At 39.8% G+C, this 22,926-nt stretch overlaps 1 protein-coding gene across 3 annotated transcripts in view; it reads right to left on the bottom strand.

The window, feature by feature from the left end:
* BRINP3 (BMP/retinoic acid inducible neural specific 3) overlaps positions 1 to 22,926 on the bottom strand; it is a 195,802-nt gene that overhangs the window by 161,260 nt on the left and 11,616 nt on the right. For 2 of the 3 annotated variants that reach the window (XM_015636227.2, XM_015636228.3), the window contains exon 2: positions 16,262 to 16,547. The exons of the other annotated variant lie outside the window; for it this stretch is intronic. In XM_015636227.2, coding sequence (XP_015491713.1) covers positions 16,262 to 16,497 — 236 coding nt within the window. In that variant the 5' untranslated portion in view covers positions 16,498 to 16,547. The remainder of the gene's footprint in view (positions 1 to 16,261; positions 16,548 to 22,926) is intronic. 3 annotated transcript variants of the gene reach the window in all.

The following is a 22,926-nucleotide window of genomic DNA, read 5'->3' as shown; positions in this document are numbered from 1 at the left end:
GTCCAGCCATGGGCACCAGGACCCCCAGGGCCTTTCCCAGCGGACACTTTCCAGTCACTCTGCCCCAGCCTGGAGCTGCAGGGGGTTGTTGTGGACAAAGTGTAGGGATCTGGCACTTGGCCTTGTTGAGCACCCTCACACCACTGGTGTTGGCCCATCAATCCAGCCTGTGTGGGTCCCTCTGCAGGGCCCCCTCCCACTCTCCAGCACCTCAGCATTTTTCAGCTTCACTCAGTAGTGGCTGATCTCATAAAAAGTAAATGTATAGTCCTTGAACACCCTGGTTGTGAAGGCTTCTGCCTTCTGCCTGTGAGAGCATGACTGTTCCTCATTTCACAGCATGGGAATTAAATCTCCATAGTACTGTTCCAAATTCCACCATTTGCTATCAGTGAGAAAAAACATCATCACTCTTTATATTAGAAAGGAGTTAAATAAATCCCAAATCCTAATCCTTTTGCTGGATTAGTCTCAGCATCAAGTCCACACTGGACACATTTATACTTTTATATATTTCCTTCTGTGTATGCCTGTCAATTTACAAAGAAGATCAACATACCATTTCATGCTAGTCGAGACCCAGAAATTTCTGTAGTTTGTCAGTTCAACCCCTTTTGCTTTAACTAGAAGTGAATTACTTCATCTGAGACAGAGTTTAATACCCCACAAGGCTAATTCACAGGTCATGTTATTTTTGCATGTTGTTACAGAGATAGAATGATCCCTGATTTTCAAGACCTGGTAACAGCCAAAGGGTAAATAATACAAGTGTCTTTGCCTGAGGCATTTGTAATGTGAAGTCATTCATTTTGCTCCTTTCTTACTTTTCAGCATGGACTAAAAGGTATTACCAAACCTTGTGGCAGGATAATTTAATTCAGCAAGCAGAAAACATAGGGGCTGTTTTGATTCTGAGTTATACGTTGTAGGCCACCTTCCAGAACATTTTGCTAAGACCAAAGAGGTGAGATATTCAGTGATATATCTCATGAAATGATAAATTGTGGAGAACTATATTGATTAGTAGAAAATGTGTAAAGGAAAACTGGTGATATTGTATGATTGCCAGAATAATGAAAGCCACCCAGCTTCTTGCATTCTTTCTGAGAATCATAAAAATCACAGAACCTTTTGCATTAGAAAACCTTTAAAGCTCATCCAGTTCCAGCCCCCTGCCATGGGCAAGGACACCTTCCCCTGTCCCAGGTTGCTCCAAACCCTGTTCAACCTGGCCTTGGACCTTTCCAGGGATGGGGCAGACACAGCTCCTCTAGGCACCCTGTGCCAGGGCCTTACAGGAAACAATTTCTTCCCAATACCCCATCTAACCCTGCCCTCTCAGAGTGGGAATCCATTCCCTGTGTCCTGTCACTCCCAAGTCCCTCTCCAGCTCTCCTGGGCCCCTTTGTGCACTGGAAGGAGCTCTGAGCTCTCTCTGGAGCCTTCTCAAGGATTAACACCCCCAGCTCTCCCAACCTGGCTCCAGAGCAGAGGGACTCCAGCCCCCGGAACATCTCTGTGGCCTCCTCTGGACTAGCTCTAGCAGATCCATGTCTTTCCCATGCTGAGGACCCCAGAGTGTAGTGACAGGTGGGGTCTCATGAGAAAAGACTAGAGGGAGAAACCTGTGCCACAGGTTGCTCAGAGAAGCTGTGGCTGGAATGGACGGAAAGCTGAAGCTTCCATCCCTGCAAGTATCCAAGGCCAGGCTGGACAGGGCTTGGAGCACCCTGGAATAGTGGAAGGTGTCCCTGACCATGGCAGAGGGTGGAATGGGATAGAATTTAGGATTCTTCCAACCCAAATCATCCTGTGATTTTTATGATTCTTGGTGCTTTTTCAAGTCAGTGGCATTAGTAGTCCCTACCAGTCAGGAATACCATCTTTCCCATTTAGTCTGATTCTAGATTTGATTTAACCTGGTTTCTTAAAAAGTGGCAGTCATGGATCAGCATTGTGGTAGTAGGAGTTACAGATACAGGGAGATGTTACAGGCAGGTGATTATATCTATTTCTGAACTTACAGTATATCTTCAAATTCATTTCACCCATTTCTAGACTTATTAAGCCACAAATCACTTTAAAACTAGTTTTATATTTGATGACCATACATCACAGTGAGCAAAATAATGTTATCACAAAGGCACACCCAAAAATTTCTCTGCAGAGCTTGATGTGAGTGCCAAAACATGTCCCTCTTATACATGCCTTGTCTGCAAGATAAGCTGCAGTCAGACAATCAGCCATCAACCAGGGGACAGGCAGTTGTGGAAAAGTCATCTGTATTCATTCTGGCACTCGAAGAACAGCTGGCTCCCTGGATTTGCCCTGTGGGTATTAAGCTGGAGCCACTTTCCTCTCCTGGCACTCAGCAGGTAGTGTTAGCAGGCAATCACTCCAGTGGCCTTTCCACTCCTGGGATTGTTACCATCATCCTCCTTTGTTTACTGGCTTTAAGGGATGTTTCTTGCCAGACCAGCTCCTTCTGAAATTACTGATTTGTTAGCATGTTTCAGGATGAGATCACATGACAACAGAGAAGCAAAGCACAGGGGTTTTTTTCACAACTGAGAAATTTATATTTCCCAAGGATAAAACCACTTCATCTCAGGTACCTGCTGTTCAGACAGAGCTGTCAGCCAAATTCATTTGGCAATGTGTAGGTGGACCTTTCTCTCTCCCACCCTAGCCTCTCTCAAAAATTCTGTTCCCTGACTAAATTCTGAAATATTACCAAGTTTACTTAACTAAAACTGACCTTTGCCTACTGTTTGTCTGGTTAATATGACAGAACTAATTCTTCTGAGGGAGAGAGGAATGGTAACTCGTGCATATCAGCCTTACAAAGGAATTTCCAAAGATTTCAGCTGAGTTAGAAACGGGAGTCCCCGTAACCTCAGTTTTTGTGGTGTAGAAACTTGCCAAGTCCCATTTTGTTTTAGCATAAATACTACATAAAGACTGGTTTATTGCTATCAACAACCATATAACATCTTGCAAACCCACTCATGGTTTGGAATGTTCATGGTTTAACTGTGAAGACAAGAGAAATAGAGTGAAATAAGCATGACTTATACATTGTATATCTAATTTTGTCTCCCCATAAATATAGAACTGGTACATGAAGACATTTTTAAAAGTAGAAGTACAATTATTTTTCTTTCATTTTAATGTCCTACTTTGCAACCTTTTAACTGTTCTTGTCAGTTATCTCTAAATTCCAATGAATTACTATGGTTAAAATTCCTTTTTAAGTTGTTCATATTTTACCAATATCATAGAAAGGAAAAATGACCATCACTTAAAGAGAAAATTGAGCAGTTTGATTGTTTACTTTTGTTTTCTTGATTGTTTTTGTCTTCCTGAAAGAACAAGTGTCAGGGAGTTTGATTAATTAAGTTTGATTTCTAAGACTCCTTCACGATTTGGGTGCCAAGGAAACACATACCCAAGTCACACAGAACTTCTATTTCAAAACATGTAAACAAGCACACATTTGTGCTCATCCAGGCCAAGGAGTCAGTAGGAAAAGTAGACATAACCATTACTTCATCAGGCAAAATCCTAAATAAACAGATGTGCCTGTCAGCCACACAAGAAACAGTGCTACTAAAAGGAAAATCAAATTTCAAAGGCAACTACAATAGAAATATCTTCCAGACACTTCACAAGGCCTGAAACAAAACAAAAAAACAAAAAAAACAAAAACAAACAAGCAAACAAAAAAGTGAAAAGGCAGAGGTATCTAAGGAACAAAGCAGTCCTAGGCACTGAACTCAACACCAACTCTTTTCAGATTCTTTGGAAGTCTGGAGTTGTGCACCACACATAATATTTATCAAACATATATCGACAGCTCTTAGCACTATCAACAAATGAGCACATGGTGCTCATTACCTTCTAGAAATGAAGATGCAGGTGGAAAATCTATAGCATATCAATTTCCCATGACATTATCACACAAGGAATCTATGAAAAACTGAGATTTTAGCAAAGAGCTTCTGTAGTCATATACATACCTATTTTTTTATGTAACTTGTCAAGGCTAATTTCATTAACTATATCCAGAATCATATGGAAAGGCAGAGAAAAAAATGGAGCAAAGTCATAGAAGCCCCTGTATGAAAAACAAGTTTCATGGTAATGAAAAAGAAAAAGGAGTTTCATGGTAATGTGTTTCAGTTACAGATTCTCAGAAGTCTTCTATTGTAGCCACAGCTAAAATTTAATGGATAGGTTTAAGGCATAAGCTAGAGTTGACCAAAAGCATGAGAAAATCCAGCAAGATCTGACAGAATATTTCTGCCATAGGCATTTCAATACAATGATCTAATCAGGAAAGATCTTTTGCCATTGCCAGGGTTGCAAAGATTTCCTGGATGTCTGATTCATGAGCAAATGTTCATAGCAAAGGTCATAAATGTCTTGGCCAAAGGCTCCTATTCAGACACCAGACTGCAGAGGATATAAGCTTTTGCTTCTAATGAATAGTACTATTCACTCTGCAAAAAGGTGAATCATTAAACTAATTTACTTAACTCATCCATATCTATCTTTCTATTTATGCATGTATTTATCCACATATGTGTACAGAAATAGATACTCATTAATATATATAAGCACATGCATTCATACTCAAAACGATTCATTCTCACAGTAATCACCAATATTTGGGTTCTAGACATCAGTAAATAAACAAGCATCACAGTTTACATGTTTTCCACTTATTCTAATTTATCGAGCCTGGTGATTTGCTACCAAAAGCATCATTACAGAAACATAGAATCTGCCAGTTTGGAAGGGACCCACAAGGGTCTTTGAGTCCAACTCTGGGCCCTGCACAGGACACCCCAACAATCCCACCCTGTCCCTGAGAAAGCTGTGCAAATGCTCCTGGAACTCTGGCAGCCTTGGCACTGCACCCATTCCCTGCGGAGACTGTTCAGTGCCCACCACCCTTTGAGGAAAGAACTATTTCCTAATATCCAACCTCAACCTGCCCTGATACAACTTCAGGCCACTCCCACAAGTGCTGTCCCCGGCCATGAGAGACAAGGTATCAGTGTCCATCTCTCCTCTTCCCCTCACAAGGAAGTTGGAACTGCAGTGAGGTGTCCCCTCAGTCTCCTCAAGGTGAACAGACCAACTGCCCTCAGCGACTCCTCATAGGCTTCCCCTCAGGGAAAGCCCTCCTTTGGATGCTCTCTAACAGTTCAGCATCTTCCTTATATTGTGGCACCCAAAACTGCCCCCAGCACTGGAGGTGAGCCCAGCTGAGAGCAGAGTGGGACAATCCCCTGCCTGGCCTGGCCTGGCCAGGGATGCTGGCCCTGGTGCCCCCAGGACAGGGATGTCCCTCCTGGCTGCCAGGGCACTGCTGACTCAGACCCAGCTGGCCATGGACCAGGAGCCCTGGGGCTCTTCCCACCGCTGCTCTCCAGCCTCTTGCTCCCCAGCCCATACACACAGACCCAGCAGGGCCCTGTCCCAGGGACAGAATCCGGCCTTTCCCCTTGCTAAACTCCACACAATTGGTGATTGCCCCTCTCTCTAATTTTTCAAGGGCTTTCTGCAGGGCCTTTCTGCCTTCAAGAGAGTCAAACAGCTCCTCCCAATTTTGTATCATCTGATACAAAGCTGAGTATCCCTTCCAGTCCTATGCCCAGGACACTAATGGAGACGTTGAAGAGCACAGGGGAGAGGATGGAGCCCTGTGGAACCCCAAGAGTATCAGGTTGCCAGTCTGATGTCATCCCAGTCACTATAACCTTTTGTGCCCAACCTGTGAGCCAGATGCTCACCCATTTCATGATATATTTATCCAGCTGTGGGATGGACATTTTGTCCAGAAGGATCCTTGAAGTTACAGTCTGAAAAACTTTTCTGAAATCCAAAAAGATTACATTAACAGGCTTTCCTTGACCCCCCAGGTGGGTCACCTTGTCATAAAAGAAAATCAGGTTTGATTAGCAGGACTTTCCCCTCATGAAGTCATGCTGTGTGAGACCAATGACATGTGTTGTCCACAGGTCTTTCAATACCCCCCAGAATAGCCTTGTCCATAATTTTACCAGATCCTGAAGTGAGGTTGACAGGGCCTGTAGTTTTCCAAGATCCCCCTTCTTGAATATCAGCAGGACACTTTCCAGGTTTCAGTCAGCTGGGACCTCTTTGGATTCCCACAACTGCTCAAAAATTGTCGTGAGAGGTTTTGCAATGACATCAGCAGCTCTTTGAGGATTCTTGGATGAATCCCACCAGGCCCCATAGATTTGTAGGGATCCAGCTGGAGCAGCAGATCCCTCATAAGTTCAGGTAGACTGGGAGCTGATCATTCTCACAGACAAATTCCTCCAGCTCACAGCACTGATACCCCCTGGGTCCATCATCCATGTTGAAGACAGGGAAAGAAGGCATTAAACACCTCCGCCTTCTCCCTGTCCCAGTTTGTGAGGTGACCATTCTCCTCCTGGCATGTGCCTATGTTATTTTTACTCTGCCTTTTGCCATTAATGCATTTGAAAAAACTCTTTTAATTTTCCCTGACAGTTCCAGCAGCCTCAGCTCTTTTATTTTGCATGGTTAAATACATGAAACGTAGACAAAAGGCCACTTTTTTTTTAATGCAGGTTATCAGATTGCTTATGCTGTGTAAGGTTTAGGCTTCATTACTATTTATTATTATTATTATTGTTGTTGTTGTTGTTGTTGTTGTTGTTGTTGTTGTTGTTGTTGTTGTTGTTATTTGTAGCCATCATTTTTTGTAAATGGCTAAAGATGTAGTTTAAATAAAATTAGATGTGACTTGATAATAAACCAATGTCTTTGTTTGCCTTCTATTATTAGAGCATATTTATCAGGAAGCAAAGATGATATTGTGTTTGAGTTCCTAGTAAAGTATCCAATCCTACTGCTAGCAGTCAGGATGTAGGTAAGAAATCTATACTAGTTATAGTTCAAGAACTGTAAGAATATTGCTAAGAATTAGCTGAAACACAATTTTTTTATTTTAGATTTATCAGTTTTATTTCCTCAGGTCTCAGATTCTGCTTTCTTTCTGAGTATTTGGCAGAGTGTCTGTTCTGTTTTGATTTTAAATTATGTTACTCATCTAAGTCAAAACCTCTATGTGTACTTTTCCCTTGAGAAATTAGCATTCACTCCTCAAAGCCAGATTCTATCTCTTGGATGCGTGCAAGACCTGCATACACAACTTCTAAATTGCTGGTGGGCTCTGCCTGTGCATTTTTCAGAGCTCTGTATATATCAAATTGTCTGGTCAGTAACAATATCTTCTCTTCTCAAGCTGCATAAATAAAGTAGAAATTGAGAGTATCAGAAGATGAATTGAGATACAGAGCCATTAATGACCTTAAGAACACTGTTATCCATAACAATCATATTGGGATTCTAGGCAGAATCGAGCACAGGACATTATTTTGAGGTATTGCTTTTCTTCACAAGGGTCTCTGCTGGAATGAACCTGTAGCTACAAAAAAAAAAAATTCACAACCAGCATAATGACTGTGAAAACCTGTAGAATCAATCAATCTGAGCTAGAAGACAACTAAGATTTGGATTCAGAGATATTGACCATGACCTTAACTTAACGATAGTAGAAGAAAATGACAGAAATTCTTCAGTGAGCACATTCGGTGTCAGTTGCTCTTTTTCTGCGTGGAAGAGGCACAAATGCCCTTCTGTACAAAGAATCACACACTCCAATCAATACCACTGCCTTTTCATACAGAGAAGGTTTCTGTGCTACTCAGTCATTTTTTTCTGCCACCCATACAGACTTAACATATGGTCAAAAAGAAAAAACGGGAAAGCCATTCTGCTTGGAGACAGCTACTGCCCTAGCAGCAGTAAGAGAAAACAACAACATCAGGGTTAAAACAAAAGCACAGAGAGTTTGATTCAAGTAATAAAAAAAAAAATAATTCTTTTTTCTTCAGTAACTAAAAGAAATGTTGGTAATTGTTTTCTCCTTTATGAAAGTCATCAGCGTTTGATATCCTCTACATCTTGAACAACGCTGATAGTACCAGCAGGAATACTGAAACAAAAATTAAAAGGAAGGGCAAATGAAAGAACAAAGACCAAACTAACGAAAAGTCTTCAAAGAATTAATGAAAATGACCTGATTTCATGAGCAAAATCCTGTCAGACTACCCTGCTGACTGAAGAATGTATCTGTTATTAGTGTTAAACAGCTTTTACACTACTTCAGTGATTGCATGAAACCATTAAGTTACAGCCTCTATTATACTAATTTTTTTAGGGCAACTTAAATGATTCATGAACTCACTAACTGAAATGATGACACACCATATTCTCTAAATAAATGTTCTTTGTTCTTGGGAAACATATCAGTAGGAGGTTTGATCTAATAATTATCCTTAAAATATTAGATTTTGAAAGAGGGTATATTCTAGAAATAGATTATAATAATGTTTACAAAAAATAGGATTTCCTTTTCTCCTTGCCATTTGAGTTTCTTTAGGATCTTTGATTAAATACACAGAACAAATAAGGAGAAATACAAAGAGAGATTGTCAAAACACAGACTCCTGCAGTGTATTATGAAAAAAAGATATACAGAAGGCAATCTTGGCATCAATAGTCTCCTTTGTTGCCAAGCTGAAACACGCTTGCGTTCTTGTCAAGCTGACTCCTGAGAATGCTCCTAATCCTTCTGGCACAGCCAGCACTGCTCCCCAGCACCCTGCCCAGAGCTGCTCCATCTCACCAGGAGAAACTCCACCCTTACTTTGAAACCCAGGAGGCTGATCCTGAGCCAGGCAAGTGGAGTAAGGGGATATGGGGTAGGTCTGAGTCTGGAAAAACACCCCTCAGCTCTGTAGAACTGGGCTCTCTGATAAATAGCCTGTGGTCTTCTGAATGTTCTGCAAGATTCTGTAGGAAGCCAGAATCACTTAAATACACATTTAAATACACATTTAAAAATTAAATGTTTCTTCAGGGACTGTCATGCTTTTCAGAGACTCACAAAATGGTTTGGTTTGGAGACCTTAAAACCCATCTTGTTTCACCCCCCTGCCAGGGGCAGCGACACCTTCCACTATCCCAGGCTGCTCCAAACCCCATCCAACCTGGCCTTGGACACTTCCAGGCATGGAGCCTTTTTTCCAAGATCTTCAAATGTGGGCTAATATTGTGGATCGGTCTCAAAAATGAACTTGATTTCTCATTTGTTCTTGAGTTAAAAGTGCTTTCCTTAACCCAGAGCACATGACTTCTCTGCCACACTGGCTCACAGATGTCAGAGAGATGGAAAGACAGGGTGATTTTGGGAATCAGAACTTCCTGCCAATCTTTTTGTCCATCTCTGAGCCCTCATTTCTGTCTGCACTCTTCGTGAGCCACAAGATCTCAGGCTCTTTCATTATTGCCCATGGAGATATCGTTTGTCCATGCATGGCAGACCCCTTACACAACTGGGATTGTGAGCACAGACCTAAACAAGTGTTCAGTCGTTATCTTCTGCACCTTTCATGTCTCTGATATCCATCAGGAGCCTCCTGATTGTCCCAGTGCTATTGGAGATAGCCAAAACCTCCTTCACCTTTGTGAACCTCCAGTCCAGGGACTTGTAATCCTTTAATATTCTGGCTAAACTAAATTAGGGCCTGGTTATAATTCATCTGAAAACATTTTCTTAACTTTTCTGTTGTGTATGCATGGCTTCTCAGTTTAAATTTTCCCTTCCTTTATTTGCACATTTGTGGAAATAATTCCACATGTAAAAACAAGTACATACCCTCCAGAGAGACCCCTGGATAAAGATCAAGAAACTAATATAATATTGATAACAGGAATTCCTAACTGTAAAGCATCATGACCTGATATGTTTTTAGGCTCTAAAATCGAAGCAAAAATTTGTTCCTAGAAAAGGGATTTGCATTTGGAACAAAGGGATGAAGATTTGATGATTTTGGAGGACATTATCCAGATATTTCTAGATCTGAAAATATGGTCATCTAATACTTAAATTTTGCTCTGGTATGTCCTTATTCAAGCCTTTCCACCAAACCTAATTATTTAACTAGTGTCATGTTTTTCTATGCCCAGCTAACTAGAATAAGAGAGGCTGTTGTATCACAATCCAAAATTAAACTCATTGATGTTTTTCATATACAGACATTCTTAAAAATGTGCTGGGCTACAAATATTATTTTTCTAGTGGAAATTTATCAACTCACAGTCCCAAAAACTCTCTTTGAGCTGCTCTTCCCTGTTACCAGCCTGTGAGCCTCTGAATTTGAAAAGAGGACATGGTGCATTCGCCAGTCTAGCCTTTTGCAAACATTCTGGGAATGATGATTCATCTGATTTCTGTACATTTTATCCACCAAGCTGAATGGAATATTCTCCAAAAGAAGCTGACCAATTACAACATGAACCAGAAGCAATTTACTGATAGACCAAATTTCTGGAAAAGGCAGAGAGAACCATTCCTTCTATTCCTGTTAAAACACTTGCATTGAAAACCATTGTTGGAAGAACTTTGTTAGTTTGAAATTCCAGATTAATCAGCTCAAATCAACCTCAGGAAGACCACAGGGAAATTTTATTCCAGACCATACACTGGAGTGAAAATTAGGATTCAGGGCATATTGTGTACCTGCACAACTGAACCCGCTAGGATTTTATTAACACTGTCTGTCACATGTGTCAAGATGTGAGAACTGGTGAGAACTGTGGGCTAAAATATTTTGATAGTGAGTAAAAAAATGACAAAACCAGCTAATGTTGGTCCTACTTAGGTTCACACACAGGAGCTGAAGCATATCAGTGAGGGTTCTGTTACAGTCTTGAGTCTTGCTCACTTTGCCCTATGGGTTGAGTCACCTGAGGATTCAGAACAAAGGAGAAGAACCCAATGTGTTCTTATCTTTAATTTTATAGCATGATTTTCCAGTGCTTCTATTTTTGTAACTGTTTGTGAACACAATCCACTTTAAAACAACCTCTAAAAGAATCTTTTTAAACCACATGAATACCATGCTGCCAAGAGCTATTCACTGTTTCAAGAGATTCTTTTTTGTTTTCCTTTTGCAGAGTAGTATTGGGCACTTATTAAGCATAGTTGCTCCAAAGGATGTCAGTGGTCACTAAAACTTAATCCACTTTTATCTGCATCATATCTTATAGCCCTTTCCTCCTATTCATAGGATTGGGAAGGCTCTGTTACTTTGTACGTTCCAGAATCTCTTTAATGATTAGGAACCTTTTCTAAAGAACCAACCTAAATTTATTCATAGCCATTTTATACCAATTTGGTTTTGAGACAGCATTGGTTTTTGGTTTAGATAGCTCATCTCACTTTATAATATGTATTCTGTTGATAGGAATTGTATCCACTTTCAGCTCTCTTTTTTTTCCCCCTAAGCATTGTTAAGTATTTCCACCTTAAAAGAAAGAGTGAGTCTCTTTCTTCCCCTGATTTTTCACATCTGTTTCAGGTTTTAAATAATTTTACTTCAACAAAACTCCACAGTATCCCCAAGGAGATTTCCTCAGGACCTTATTTGATAGCATGAATACTTGACTATCTCTGTAGAAATTACCTCTTCTGATACAATGTAGGTTCTTTGCATAATTTCACAATCACTCTTTCCATCCTGGTAACCTCTCGGCTCATTCTGTTTGGATTTAAATCCCTTTGTCTGGGTAGCTGATTTACATAAGAGGCACAGCACTCCCTTTGTGTATTAAATAACAAATTATAAACTTGGTTTTCCTTGCCAAAATACTTACTGATGCTAACTGCAGGAGCCACCTTCCATGAAATATTGACATCGCATTCCCATGAATATAGAGGTTTTCAGCAGCCATCCAGGTGCTTTCTTGGTGATTTTCTTCATAGATCAGTGACAATGAATACCACCAAAATCTGTGGTAATTATTATATTTCCTGCAGGAGTGTATTTCCTTTGAAGCATTAAAGGGAATAGAACACTACCACATAATCAGCACAACCAGCCCACCATTTCCAACTTATAACAATGCCAATAAAACCAGTTGTATAATGTTTAGTGTTCTGCAATATCAGATTAAAACTTATTTCATATTAATGTGTCTCTTTCTGCTCTGTCCAGTAATACTGAATACTCCTGGCCTTGGAGAGAGTCAGCCTGTTTGTCCATGAACATAACTGAACTTTAATGTATAGAATAAAATATGGGTAGTAGATGATATTTCCATTGTGGTACAGTCCCACAATTGACACACTAGCTGGTTTTATCACATCATTGTTTTATGCTACAAAAGCCAGGTATGGAGATAAGAAAAAATGTAACTTTTATGTTTAAAAAGATATGCTGAAGTTAAGACCTCTTATTAGAAACCAGGCTTAGTTAATCAGTGTGCTCCTTGATGCAGGTCTTTGGCTTCATCCCTGCAATTTATAACAGATTCATGGTCAGATGAGCACTTGCTTACAGTGGCCACAGGATGTGGATAGAAAGCACTTGCTTTTTGCCTCATTGGCATGTGAACAGGGAGCTTGGCTTTCAGCTGAAAAAGGGTAAATTTAGATTGGACACTTTTCCCTGTGAGGGTGGTGAGTCCCTGGCACAGGGTGCCCAGAGAAGCTGTGGCTGCCCCTGGATCCCTGGAAGTGTCCAAGGCCAGGCTGGATGGGACTTAGAGCCACCAGGGCTACAAGAAGTTGTCCCTGCCCATGGGAACTGGGTGATCTTTAAGGTTCCTTCCAACACAAACCAGTCTGTGATTCCAAGAATACAGAAAAGTTAACACACAGTCCATAGAGAGATCAATTTTCTTGTTTTAGGCTAAAAGTTTGACTACATGAATTTTAAATGGAAGCAGGTTATGTAAAATAAGAACTGAAAAAAGTAAGCCTACTGAGTATTATTAAAAACAATTGCCATATGTGAAATTAAACTTTAAAATCAGTCTGTCTCCTGCCATGCAAGTGACAGAAATAGAAGAATTAGCACAACATTGTTTTACTCAATAGCTGAAAAATAATGACAGTGTTTCCTTTAAGTAAATTCCATTTTAATATTCTTTTTTATTCTCTCTACTGGGTGCTTTCTCACTTCTCTGTCCTATTATATTATTTTAATCATTCTGTGTCTTTCATGGGCCTGCAGCATATGACCTTGATCCCATTCAAACTAGTGTCAAACAATGGTACAAGACAAAGGCTTTGTATCTGTAACTTTGGAATTTATGGAAAAATGCATTACCTGATATAACCAAAAGCAGAATAACATGTATTATTTGCTTTTTTAATATAATTTTGATTAAAATAGAGAATGTTATTAATGAGGGAATTAAATAAAATCTTTGTGATATAGATTCCATGGAGATTTATTTTTTTTCTGCATCATTACTGCCTCTCCTGAGACTGCAAATGGAGGGGAAATGAAAATATCATTCTAGTCACTGAATTATTCCATTGTTGGATAGCAAAAATCAGACAGCAGTCTCATTCTGAAATCTCCTGCCACACACCCTAAACTATGACATGGAATATGTGCAACTCACTGCTGGGTTTATGTTATTTTTATTAAGGCCATTTCATTTCTGCTAGTTGTAGACAAACAGTCCCAGCATTGGGAGGGTTGAGGTTGGTCTTCCTAAATTGGTTCCCATGGGCAGCAGGACTTGATGGGTTTTGGCAGAGAGATACAATTGGTCATCTCCTGTGTAAGGCTTGGATGCTGTGTGTCTGCAGACACAGGAGGAGAGCTGCTACTGCTCAAAGCTCCATTGGTTCTTCTGGAGCCAGCCCCTTCCCCAGAAGAGAGACATTCCTTTAGGTAGCCTACAGCTACTTGCCACATTTGTGCCATTAAAAATATAGGGGTCTTCAGTCATTTTCTGTCTGACCCCACTGTGCTACCAACATCCTGCCAGGAGGGGCTCAAATGGGACACAATCCCCTCACCCTGCACATCTTACTCATCCTAAGCCACTTTTTTTGATTTTGACCTGGCACGGATTTAAAATGAAGGAAGAAGACTTCCCTTCATCCGTAATCTTTAAATATCAGGTCTCAGGTGTGTGCTTCAAGGGCTGAAGTGAAATGCTCAGGGTCTGGAGGGATTCTGTTAGCACCTTTCTGCCTTGTTAATGTGGCTGAGTCCCTGCAGGCAGGTGCTTTCCTCTCCTTGCCTCTCCCTTCAAATAAGGACCTGTACCTGAGGGATCGTTTTCATTAGGTAAAAGACAGGTGAGGGAATGAACAGACAATTAGGCTCTAAGTCCTAGAGCCTGGGAAAGCTCATAGAAAAGCAACAGGGATTAAATTTACAGTGTGCAGCTTCTAACAAGGTCACGGTGTTCTGCACTACTCACTAATGGGACTATATTTTACAAGGAAATTTTACAATATTTGTTGCTGATTTCTTTTTGGAGGGCTGAATCAAAAAAGTAAAGATTGTGGCTCTTGTGACTTCCTGGCTCATTACTTGAAGGGAATAGGCAGAGAATGGAACTAAAGCTGAGAAACATTTTCTGTGGGATTGTGTAAATTAAAGTCAATTGAAACCTATGCACAAACCCAAATAAATATTAGCAGTGTGATTGCAAATCTGTGAAACTTAACAGTGTTGCTGTAATGATGGCTGAGACGAGAAAAATTCTCAAGGACCTGATTGTAAGAGCTCAAATGAAATACAATTCCATCTTTCATGTTTTAGCAAGATAATTTTGGTTCAGTTTTGACTAATACAGAATAATGGGAATAAAATATGCTGCCTCAGTCTCTGCATTATTGGCTTTACATTATTGGTCCTGACAGCTGGCTTTTAAAATGCAGTAAATATTGGGCAATGCTGTTCTGTTAAGACAAGCCACTTCATCAAGCATATTTCCAAATCACACTTTATTTTCAAACCGTGTTTAATTTCTCTGTATATCGCAAAGGAGCCCCCTGCAAAATTGACCTGCAACAGAGTGCCCTCTACTGCATGTACTTGGGAAAGGAAAATAAAGCAAATCCCCAAAAAAACAAGATCTTGACATGGTGAGGCCAGCACTTTTGTCACAGGCCACTGAACTAAATATGATATCCATACAGGCATGTATCACTCTTACGTTCTTCTAAAGGGCTGAATACCACTAGGGAATAGCAGCCTAAAATAGGTATGACATTTGCACAATCTTTTCTGTGGTTCTCAGTGAAATCAGTGTATATCTTACCATACCAATTGGCCTGTGTTTGTAGGATAGACAGTTATTAGGAGAGCTGAAAACCTGCCCTGTATTGCCCTGCTGTCCCACCTTCTTTTGGCTGTTGAGAGGAATCCATCACAATTTGAAGTGAAAAATCTCTCTGCTTATAGATTTGTTTTCTCAGTCTTTAATCCCCCCTGGTCTCCCATTTGTTCTTCTGTCTATTTGCCATTAGGTCACTCAATTAGACTGAACTCCCCTTATCCTTCCCGTATCCTTGATAATATTGGATGCCACTGAGTCACACCCATTGCAAATGATTGGGAAGATATTTCACCAGTGCTGTCCCCAAAGAGTAGAGACTCATAGGTTACAAACATCATTGAATCAATTCCACAGCAAGGCCCAAATTCTCAAACAGACCTATGCTTTTGAAGTCTTCCCCTGCTTTTTTCATTTCTTGGTCTGAATTGGGCCAGCCTAATGCTGAGATTTGTGATGGACCAAACACCTGCAACCTCCATTAAAATTCACAATGACTCTCATCACTCCATTCCTCAGGGAAGAGAACACCCCTTTTCAAAGCATTGGCATAAACTAACATTAAACATTTTTGAGTCACTTTTGAAATGCCCTCCTTTGTACCATGAAATCTGTTCTGTCAGCAGTATATGCAGAGCCACAATTTCATTCTTAAAACCTCAGCTTAAGCGTCGATGAGCCACATGTAAAGCAATTGAACTTTATGCATGATCAAAGGTGATCCCTCTGCAACCAAAGGAAGTATTTGAATCCCTAGCACATTTTTGACCATATCACTAGGACAGAATAGAGATATGTAGTAAACAACAAAGTTTTGCAGAGCAACATAATCAATTATCAAAAGTTCTTCAAACAAAACAGAAACAACACAAGCAGCATTTCCATAATACACAGTGGCCTTGCAAATGGCCTTGCATATATTTCAGCAATGAATTTGATGTCGATGGATTTTCACAACTGAACCTTTCCCTTAAGGAAACCCTTATTGATAATACACAACTTCTAAGGATGGTATCTCTGCAATTGCTTTCCCTTTGCTTCATACCTGTAAATCTTGTATCTTGTGCTAAATCCCTGTCGACTTCTGTCCACAAAATCTGTGTATTCCTGTGAGCGATGGAAGGGTCCCTTATCAGAGAGGAGCCAGTCGAAGGGGCTTGTGGCATGCTGATCCGAGACAGCAGCAACCGCTAAAACCCAGCAATGAAGACTCAGTGCTATCCACTCCCATAGAGCCATCAGAGAGAACAATTCAGCACCAGCACTGCATCGCCATATCATGCTTCCACTGGGGACTTAGAGCCTTCATTCTCTTAGCTTTCCCTCAACACCTAGACAAAATACACAGTCAATTAGATAAGCACACACTAGGCATCCCTTGGAAGTAGAAACAAGTTTCCTTTCTTTCAGCTTAAAGAGATAGTGGCCTCTACTTTATTATATTTTACATTAGCATAAACCCCACTAGGCTAGTTAACAGTGGAGTGTTTCAGTACTTCAAATGCTGTGAAACTAATGTCTTCATTAACATCATCAGCGATAATATTTACTGTTGAAGGGAAGCCTTCACAAATCATCAGGGGAGGGATTGTTGGGGTTTTTTTTCCCATTCATGCTAGTCATTAATGAAAAATATGCAACATCAGATTCTTGCCTGTTAGCAGCAGTACAAAATCATTCAGCAATGTCTGTACATAAGCTCAGAGTTCACACATTGGACAGAAAACAGGTGAGATTCAGAAGACCCAGGCTGCTTTCTCTTTTAATGTCCTTGGAAAAATTACATTGTGGTTTGTCTTCACTGCAAAGTGTAGTTCACAGATCCTCCTTTCTCAGTCCAAACCAGCATCGCAGGACAGAGCGACTGCCCTGATCAAGAGCTCTGGAGCTGCCCACTGTGATGAGTTCAAGTGACTTACAGCAACTCCAGATGCTGAAATTTTGGGTATCCCTAAGAGCGGCGTTTTACTTTCAGTCCAAATCTCTCCAGCTCAGTGGATCATCCTAGAAACACTTTTTAAATGGTGCCAAATCAATTTTTTTTGTTTCACAAAAAAATCACAAAGCAAGTATTGATTGCATCATGTAGGAACTCAGTGAAGACAAGTCACATTCCCTCTGTACTTCAGACCCATACCTGTGGAATGGGCTAACATTTCTAATATCCTGCAGAGATTTCATTAAAACATCTATGCAAGATCATGAGGTTTTCAGAGATGACAAAGGTCATGTAGATTCCTAAATATATGGAAGCAATCAGTTCCAGTTTTCAGTCTAAGGTGAAACAGCACAGAATGAATTAAAATATATGAATGTGAGAGCTTTAATTTTTCTAGCTGATGAGTTTACAGGGAATAAAATGTTGGATTCACGTTCACTCAAATCACTCATCGTGGCATTTTTACCATGCCCTTTGCGATGGTTTTTGGAACTTGGTGGGAAATTTTTTCTTCCCGTCAGTAATTTGGTCTGTAAGTGCACCCTTAAAGAAGGGTATTTCCAACAGAACAGTCCTGCAACTGAACATTCAGCACCCCTGTCCATTATAATGAATATTGTGTTACTGAATAAATATGCTCTGTGCATATATGTGAGACATTAATATTCTCAAGAGTCTGCAGAAAGCTGACTGCCTCCAGGAGAGCACAGAGGTTCTTGTGAACCAACAGGAATTTACAGTCTAAGAATATAATAATCTGTCTATACAACCAGATAAATACTCAAGCTTTATGTGGTGTAATTGTTTGTAACATGATTTGGACATGATTCTGCAAACAATAAATGTATAAAGAAAGACCCTGCTCATATTTCATGCTGAGCATGTACCAAGACACTAAATTTTAACCATAAACAGTTACAGCCATGCAGTAGTTTCTGAACATAAAACACAGATTGCATTAATTTTATAAATCCTTTTGAAATTAAATTCCAGGAGTCTACAGCAGAGACCTCTCAAACTTTTATTTATACTCCCAAGCCATCATTTCCATGCAAAAAGAGTCTGCATATTGAAGTTTGAGTATCATCTTCCTAGACTGGTGGGTTTTTTTTTTCCTTCACAAGTTGAAATTCATGTTTTTGAGGTTACACCACTGTATAAACTTCCTCCCACTGTATGAGAAAGTCTGCATAGATCTGAAGAAAAACTGAAATGCAATAGATTGCTCTACTGGCCAACAAAAGCCATGATGATCATTTGGTTCCCATTTCCTGTTATAAAAATAAATCACTACAAATGAAGAAAACATTCCAATCACTTCCAGACAGTCCAGACCAGCATTTGCATCACAACAGAGCAAAAATCTACCAATGCTTTTGTCTCTTCTTATCATTAATCAGGGAAAAAATATATTGCACAGCATATTCATTCCCTTCCATCATCCTTAGAACAGACAGGGAATAATTTCTTGACATTACGTGAAGCTACAGAAAGTGAGCGTGATGAGAATTTTCATTTTCATACCTACTGCTGTATTAAAAATTCTAACTTTTCTACTGAAAAAAATCTCATACTTGAGTAAATGAGAAGAGATAGGAGTTTACTTTTGCAGTTACTTATTAACACTGAAGTGTTTCAGGCCGTTAAACTGTAATGATGACTAATTGAGTCCCTTTTGAATTCAAAATGATAATATTAGGATTGGAAAATGAATTACTGTGTATATGTAGCATCTTCCTAAAACTAGACTAAATGAGCACTTGGAAAGGAATAGTGGAAGAGCCAGGAGTTTATTTTTGGCTTAATGCTTCACCTCATAGTGTGTCATAAATTAACCACTGGCAGAACACCTGCAGAGAACCTGTGAGGGTACAAAAGAAAATAACCTCGTTTTAAAGATCTCGATCTGTGGAGGTATATTCCTAAAGAGCATAAATATACAGGAGAGAAATAAGGAGAGAAAAAATCATGTGTTCATTTGTAGATGTTACTTATCTACTTGTCTCTGTTGTCCAGTCGTTGCAAATTCATTCTGCATTGCATTAATTCTCATAACACCCCTGAGAAGGAAACTTTAACAAACAAGGAACAGAAGCCTGAAAAATGACTGCTAATGAAGGGGTTAAGCTGTTGGAGTGATCTAAATTTAGATTTAAAAGATAATTTGGAAAATTCTAGCCAAAGTATTTTTGTAAAGCTTACGGTATCATAAATATTTTAAAATTTTGAATATTCAAATTCCCTAATTAATGCAAATGCCCTGAAAACATTTTCTAAAGACTGTTATAGGCATATGGAACATAAAATTTCGCAGCTGCAAAGCCATCACAGAACTACATGGAGGAACAATCTGTGTTAAATTTGTGGTAGATAAAGGGTGGGGCTTGGCAACTAAAACACCTGTTAAGTAACAGAGCTGGTAGATTTTCAAGCAGAGAAGACATTCTACAGAGAGCAAATAATGCAATATTTATCCTGTGATAAAAACTGTCATGTCAACAATGGTCTCTTTGAACTGCTGGCCTAAAGGACAACTCTGAGGTATAGATGCTCTGCACAATTATTTTCTGTTATCCCCATGGTTTCACCCAGCTACCACTTGTAAATGCTGTTAAGCTTTTGGTCCTTCTTCTAAATTCTGAGGTTAAGGTGAGTTCAAGAAGCAAAGCAGGCTAATTTTTTCTTTGTTAGAAATCTATTGTGTCCTCACTGGTATTAGTGCAGCAGGAATTTGACTCAGCATTTTCTGGGAATACCATAGCTAAATCCTACTTCTCATGAACATGTAAAGGTTCTGGAGACCAGCAAAATCCATGTATTTATATCATGTGAGGATACAGAGCTGGCAAGTGCAATGCAAACATTGTGGCCACTAGGTCAAATTTCATCAAGCTTCAGCTGTGAACAAGAGAACAGGATATCTATCTTTGGTCTTTTTGTTGCCATCGTATTGTAGGGCAAAATTCACAAAATTCAGTCTTTCTTTTTTCGGTTATTTTTTAAAATATTAAAATTGTATATATAACTGCATATGGTAGTTTTTGAACTCACTGAGACACTAAGCTAAAATAGTGCAGGTTGAAGCATCTGCTTGATTTGTGAGTTGAGACTTCTTGCTTATAGATCATTAATTAATAAACCATGTATGCTAAGATACACAGAATAATATAGAGCCACCCCAGATCTGTTCACAGCAATGCTCAAGGAAAAAGAAAAAAAATCAGTAAGTTTAAGTCCTTTATAAAATGGAAAATGTGGAAAAATTTCTCAGGGAGGAAAAAAAAGTAATCTATTGTTACCTCAGTGCATGTAACTTTTTATTTCCCAAGAGGTGAGAGTCAAGTATAGATGTGTTAATATACAGTAGAGATATAGCTACTAAATTGGTCAATTACCAATTGAACATTGGTTCACTAGTGGAGCAACCTCTTATGTAAGAGTCAATAAAGTTGATGTTAGCCATCACCAATAACTTTTTTTGGGCCACATCTACCTGCAGCTCTCAAGGATCAAAATAAAATAACTGTACAAATGTATGGACATTTTTAATAAGATCAGGTTTGGGGTTTTTTTCAATATTTCTCTCTACCCTGGAATCTGAGAGACGTATCTGAGGCCTTGGTCTGAGATCCCACAGAGATCCCCTTCTGTCAGTGGAAGACCAAGGTGTCTCTGAAGTCCTTTGGTTTTTATGTTCACTTGAATTCCAGGAAAATGCTGATACATCCCAGCTCTCCATGGAAAATTGGGAGTCCTCTATGCTGAAGTGGGATTCTCTTGGCTGTAACTTCCCATAACGATGAAATAAAAATTTAAGACTGTTATTCTCAGATATGCCTTTTCAAAGGAAAGTAATAAATAACTTTCTATAGCATTTAGAAAATTAACATATCTAAGATGGTTCTTTTTTATGCAAAACACAAAGCTTGGCTTTCCTTGAACTAATCAAAATAATAAATATTACTTATATATCCTTTAAAAATAAACAAAGAAAAAATATGATAACAGATGGAGGGGAATACATCCAATTCTGTTTGTAGACAGTTGGATTTCAGCAAGGTCATAATTTTACCATTTATGAGGGTTTGGTTCTCCATCCCTCCATTACTTACAAGCTGTAGGGATTTCAAAATTACTACTTTGATCAAGTGCAATACATGGTGTAGCAGAGTACTTTTCATATTTCTTTCAGATTGCACATCATGGAAAACAGGGATGGAGCAAACTTTTTGTTTTCTAGGTGTTACTCAAAATTCTCAGGAATGCTACAACTTTGAATCAATGGCAAGGAGCAACATTTTATTTACTGCAGCTGGATGGGAAACAGTAAAGCTCAGAGAGGGTGAGATAAGTCCAGGCCATTTTTTTCAAAGGCATTTTGACACTGAAAAATGGAAAGACATTTTGCATAAAGAATAAAGCAATGGTCTGTGTCTCAGAGATTGCTCTTATCTGCTCTAAGTCCTTGGGTTTATCACTTCATGTGTTTCTGCTTTCACTTCCCCATCTGAAGTGTGATGATCACATTGCCCACCTTTGCAAAGCACCACAGGAACTACTGCATTATCATCAGCGATCCTTATTCTTTTTTCAAGGAGCCATTTTTCTCATGCTAACAACTTTAAGTGAATGAGACCCAAGGAGGCACCTGTCCATGGAATTCTCACACAGCCCAGTGTAAATGAAACAGCCGTGAAGCTGATGATGTGCTGTGGAAGAAAAGAGCAGACAGTGCTGCAATCAGAGGGCAAAAATTTGTTCTCTCTCAGTTGTTCTCTGCTCTGGGCTTGGCCACCACATGTGTTCTGTGCTTCAAAGGAAGATACTCAAATGCACAGAAAAACATCTCCCAAGCTGAGCTACTTGAAGGATAGCAAAAGGAGTTGTGGACTGAGGTGGGCTGCTCTGTCCTGTGGTCAGAGTCAGCTGCTGGACAGAGATGAGCTCGCTCCAGCTTGAAGTCCCCCCAGATGTCTGGTGCAGGAGCAAGAGTCCCAGCATGTACCTTGGGTAGGGCAAAGAAACAGAGCAGGCATTTGGGGCATTGGGATCACTGAATCACAGAGTCACAGCGGTTTGGGTTGGAAGGGATCTTAAAGCTCAGCTCATTCCAATGCCAACTGGCCCAGGCTGCTCAGAAGGAGCAGGCAGAGGATGGTGAGGCCTCCCTGCCATCAGATCTGACAGTCTGAGCTGCAGGGGACAGCGTGTGACACCACAGACAATTAGAAGGCACCTGGATGGATAAGCCATACTTGTCAAAATGATTTTCTGGATGGAGATTGAATCAGCTTTTCTCTGGTGTTCATTCTGAGCTACAATAATCTGAAAAAAAAAAAAAAATCTGAAAGGAGAAATTAATTCTATGTCTAACAAGCTTAGGAGAGTTTTACATTCCTGGCTTAAGAATAAGTCCTCACATCATTTCCTGGTAGCAGTTTTGACTACATGCACCCTAAATTAGCATCTTTCCTTTATTCAGACAGAACTGCATCCACTGCCTGATTTCAGCTTTCTTTTCCCCTCTCAAAGACAAGAGCCCTGTAACTATGTCCTCAACAGGTGAAATAAACAAATAAGATGTCTCATTTTTCAATTTTATCAAAAACAGTCCTGTTTCCCTCATCTATGCATTCAGAGAAGAGGAGACAATATAAAATGCATCCATGGAAAGAGAGAATGTATGTCAGCACAAGCTCTGCGGCCGCCCTCGGGTCTGTCTGGAATGTGAGGGCTGGTTGCTAAATGTTACAGCTCTTGCCCACAGAGAT

The sequence above is a fragment of the Parus major genome, chromosome 8 (assembly GCF_001522545.3).
Source record: "Parus major isolate Abel chromosome 8, Parus_major1.1, whole genome shotgun sequence".
NCBI lineage: Eukaryota > Metazoa > Chordata > Aves > Passeriformes > Paridae > Parus > Parus major.
This window is presented reverse-complemented; position numbering and strand designations above follow the sequence as displayed.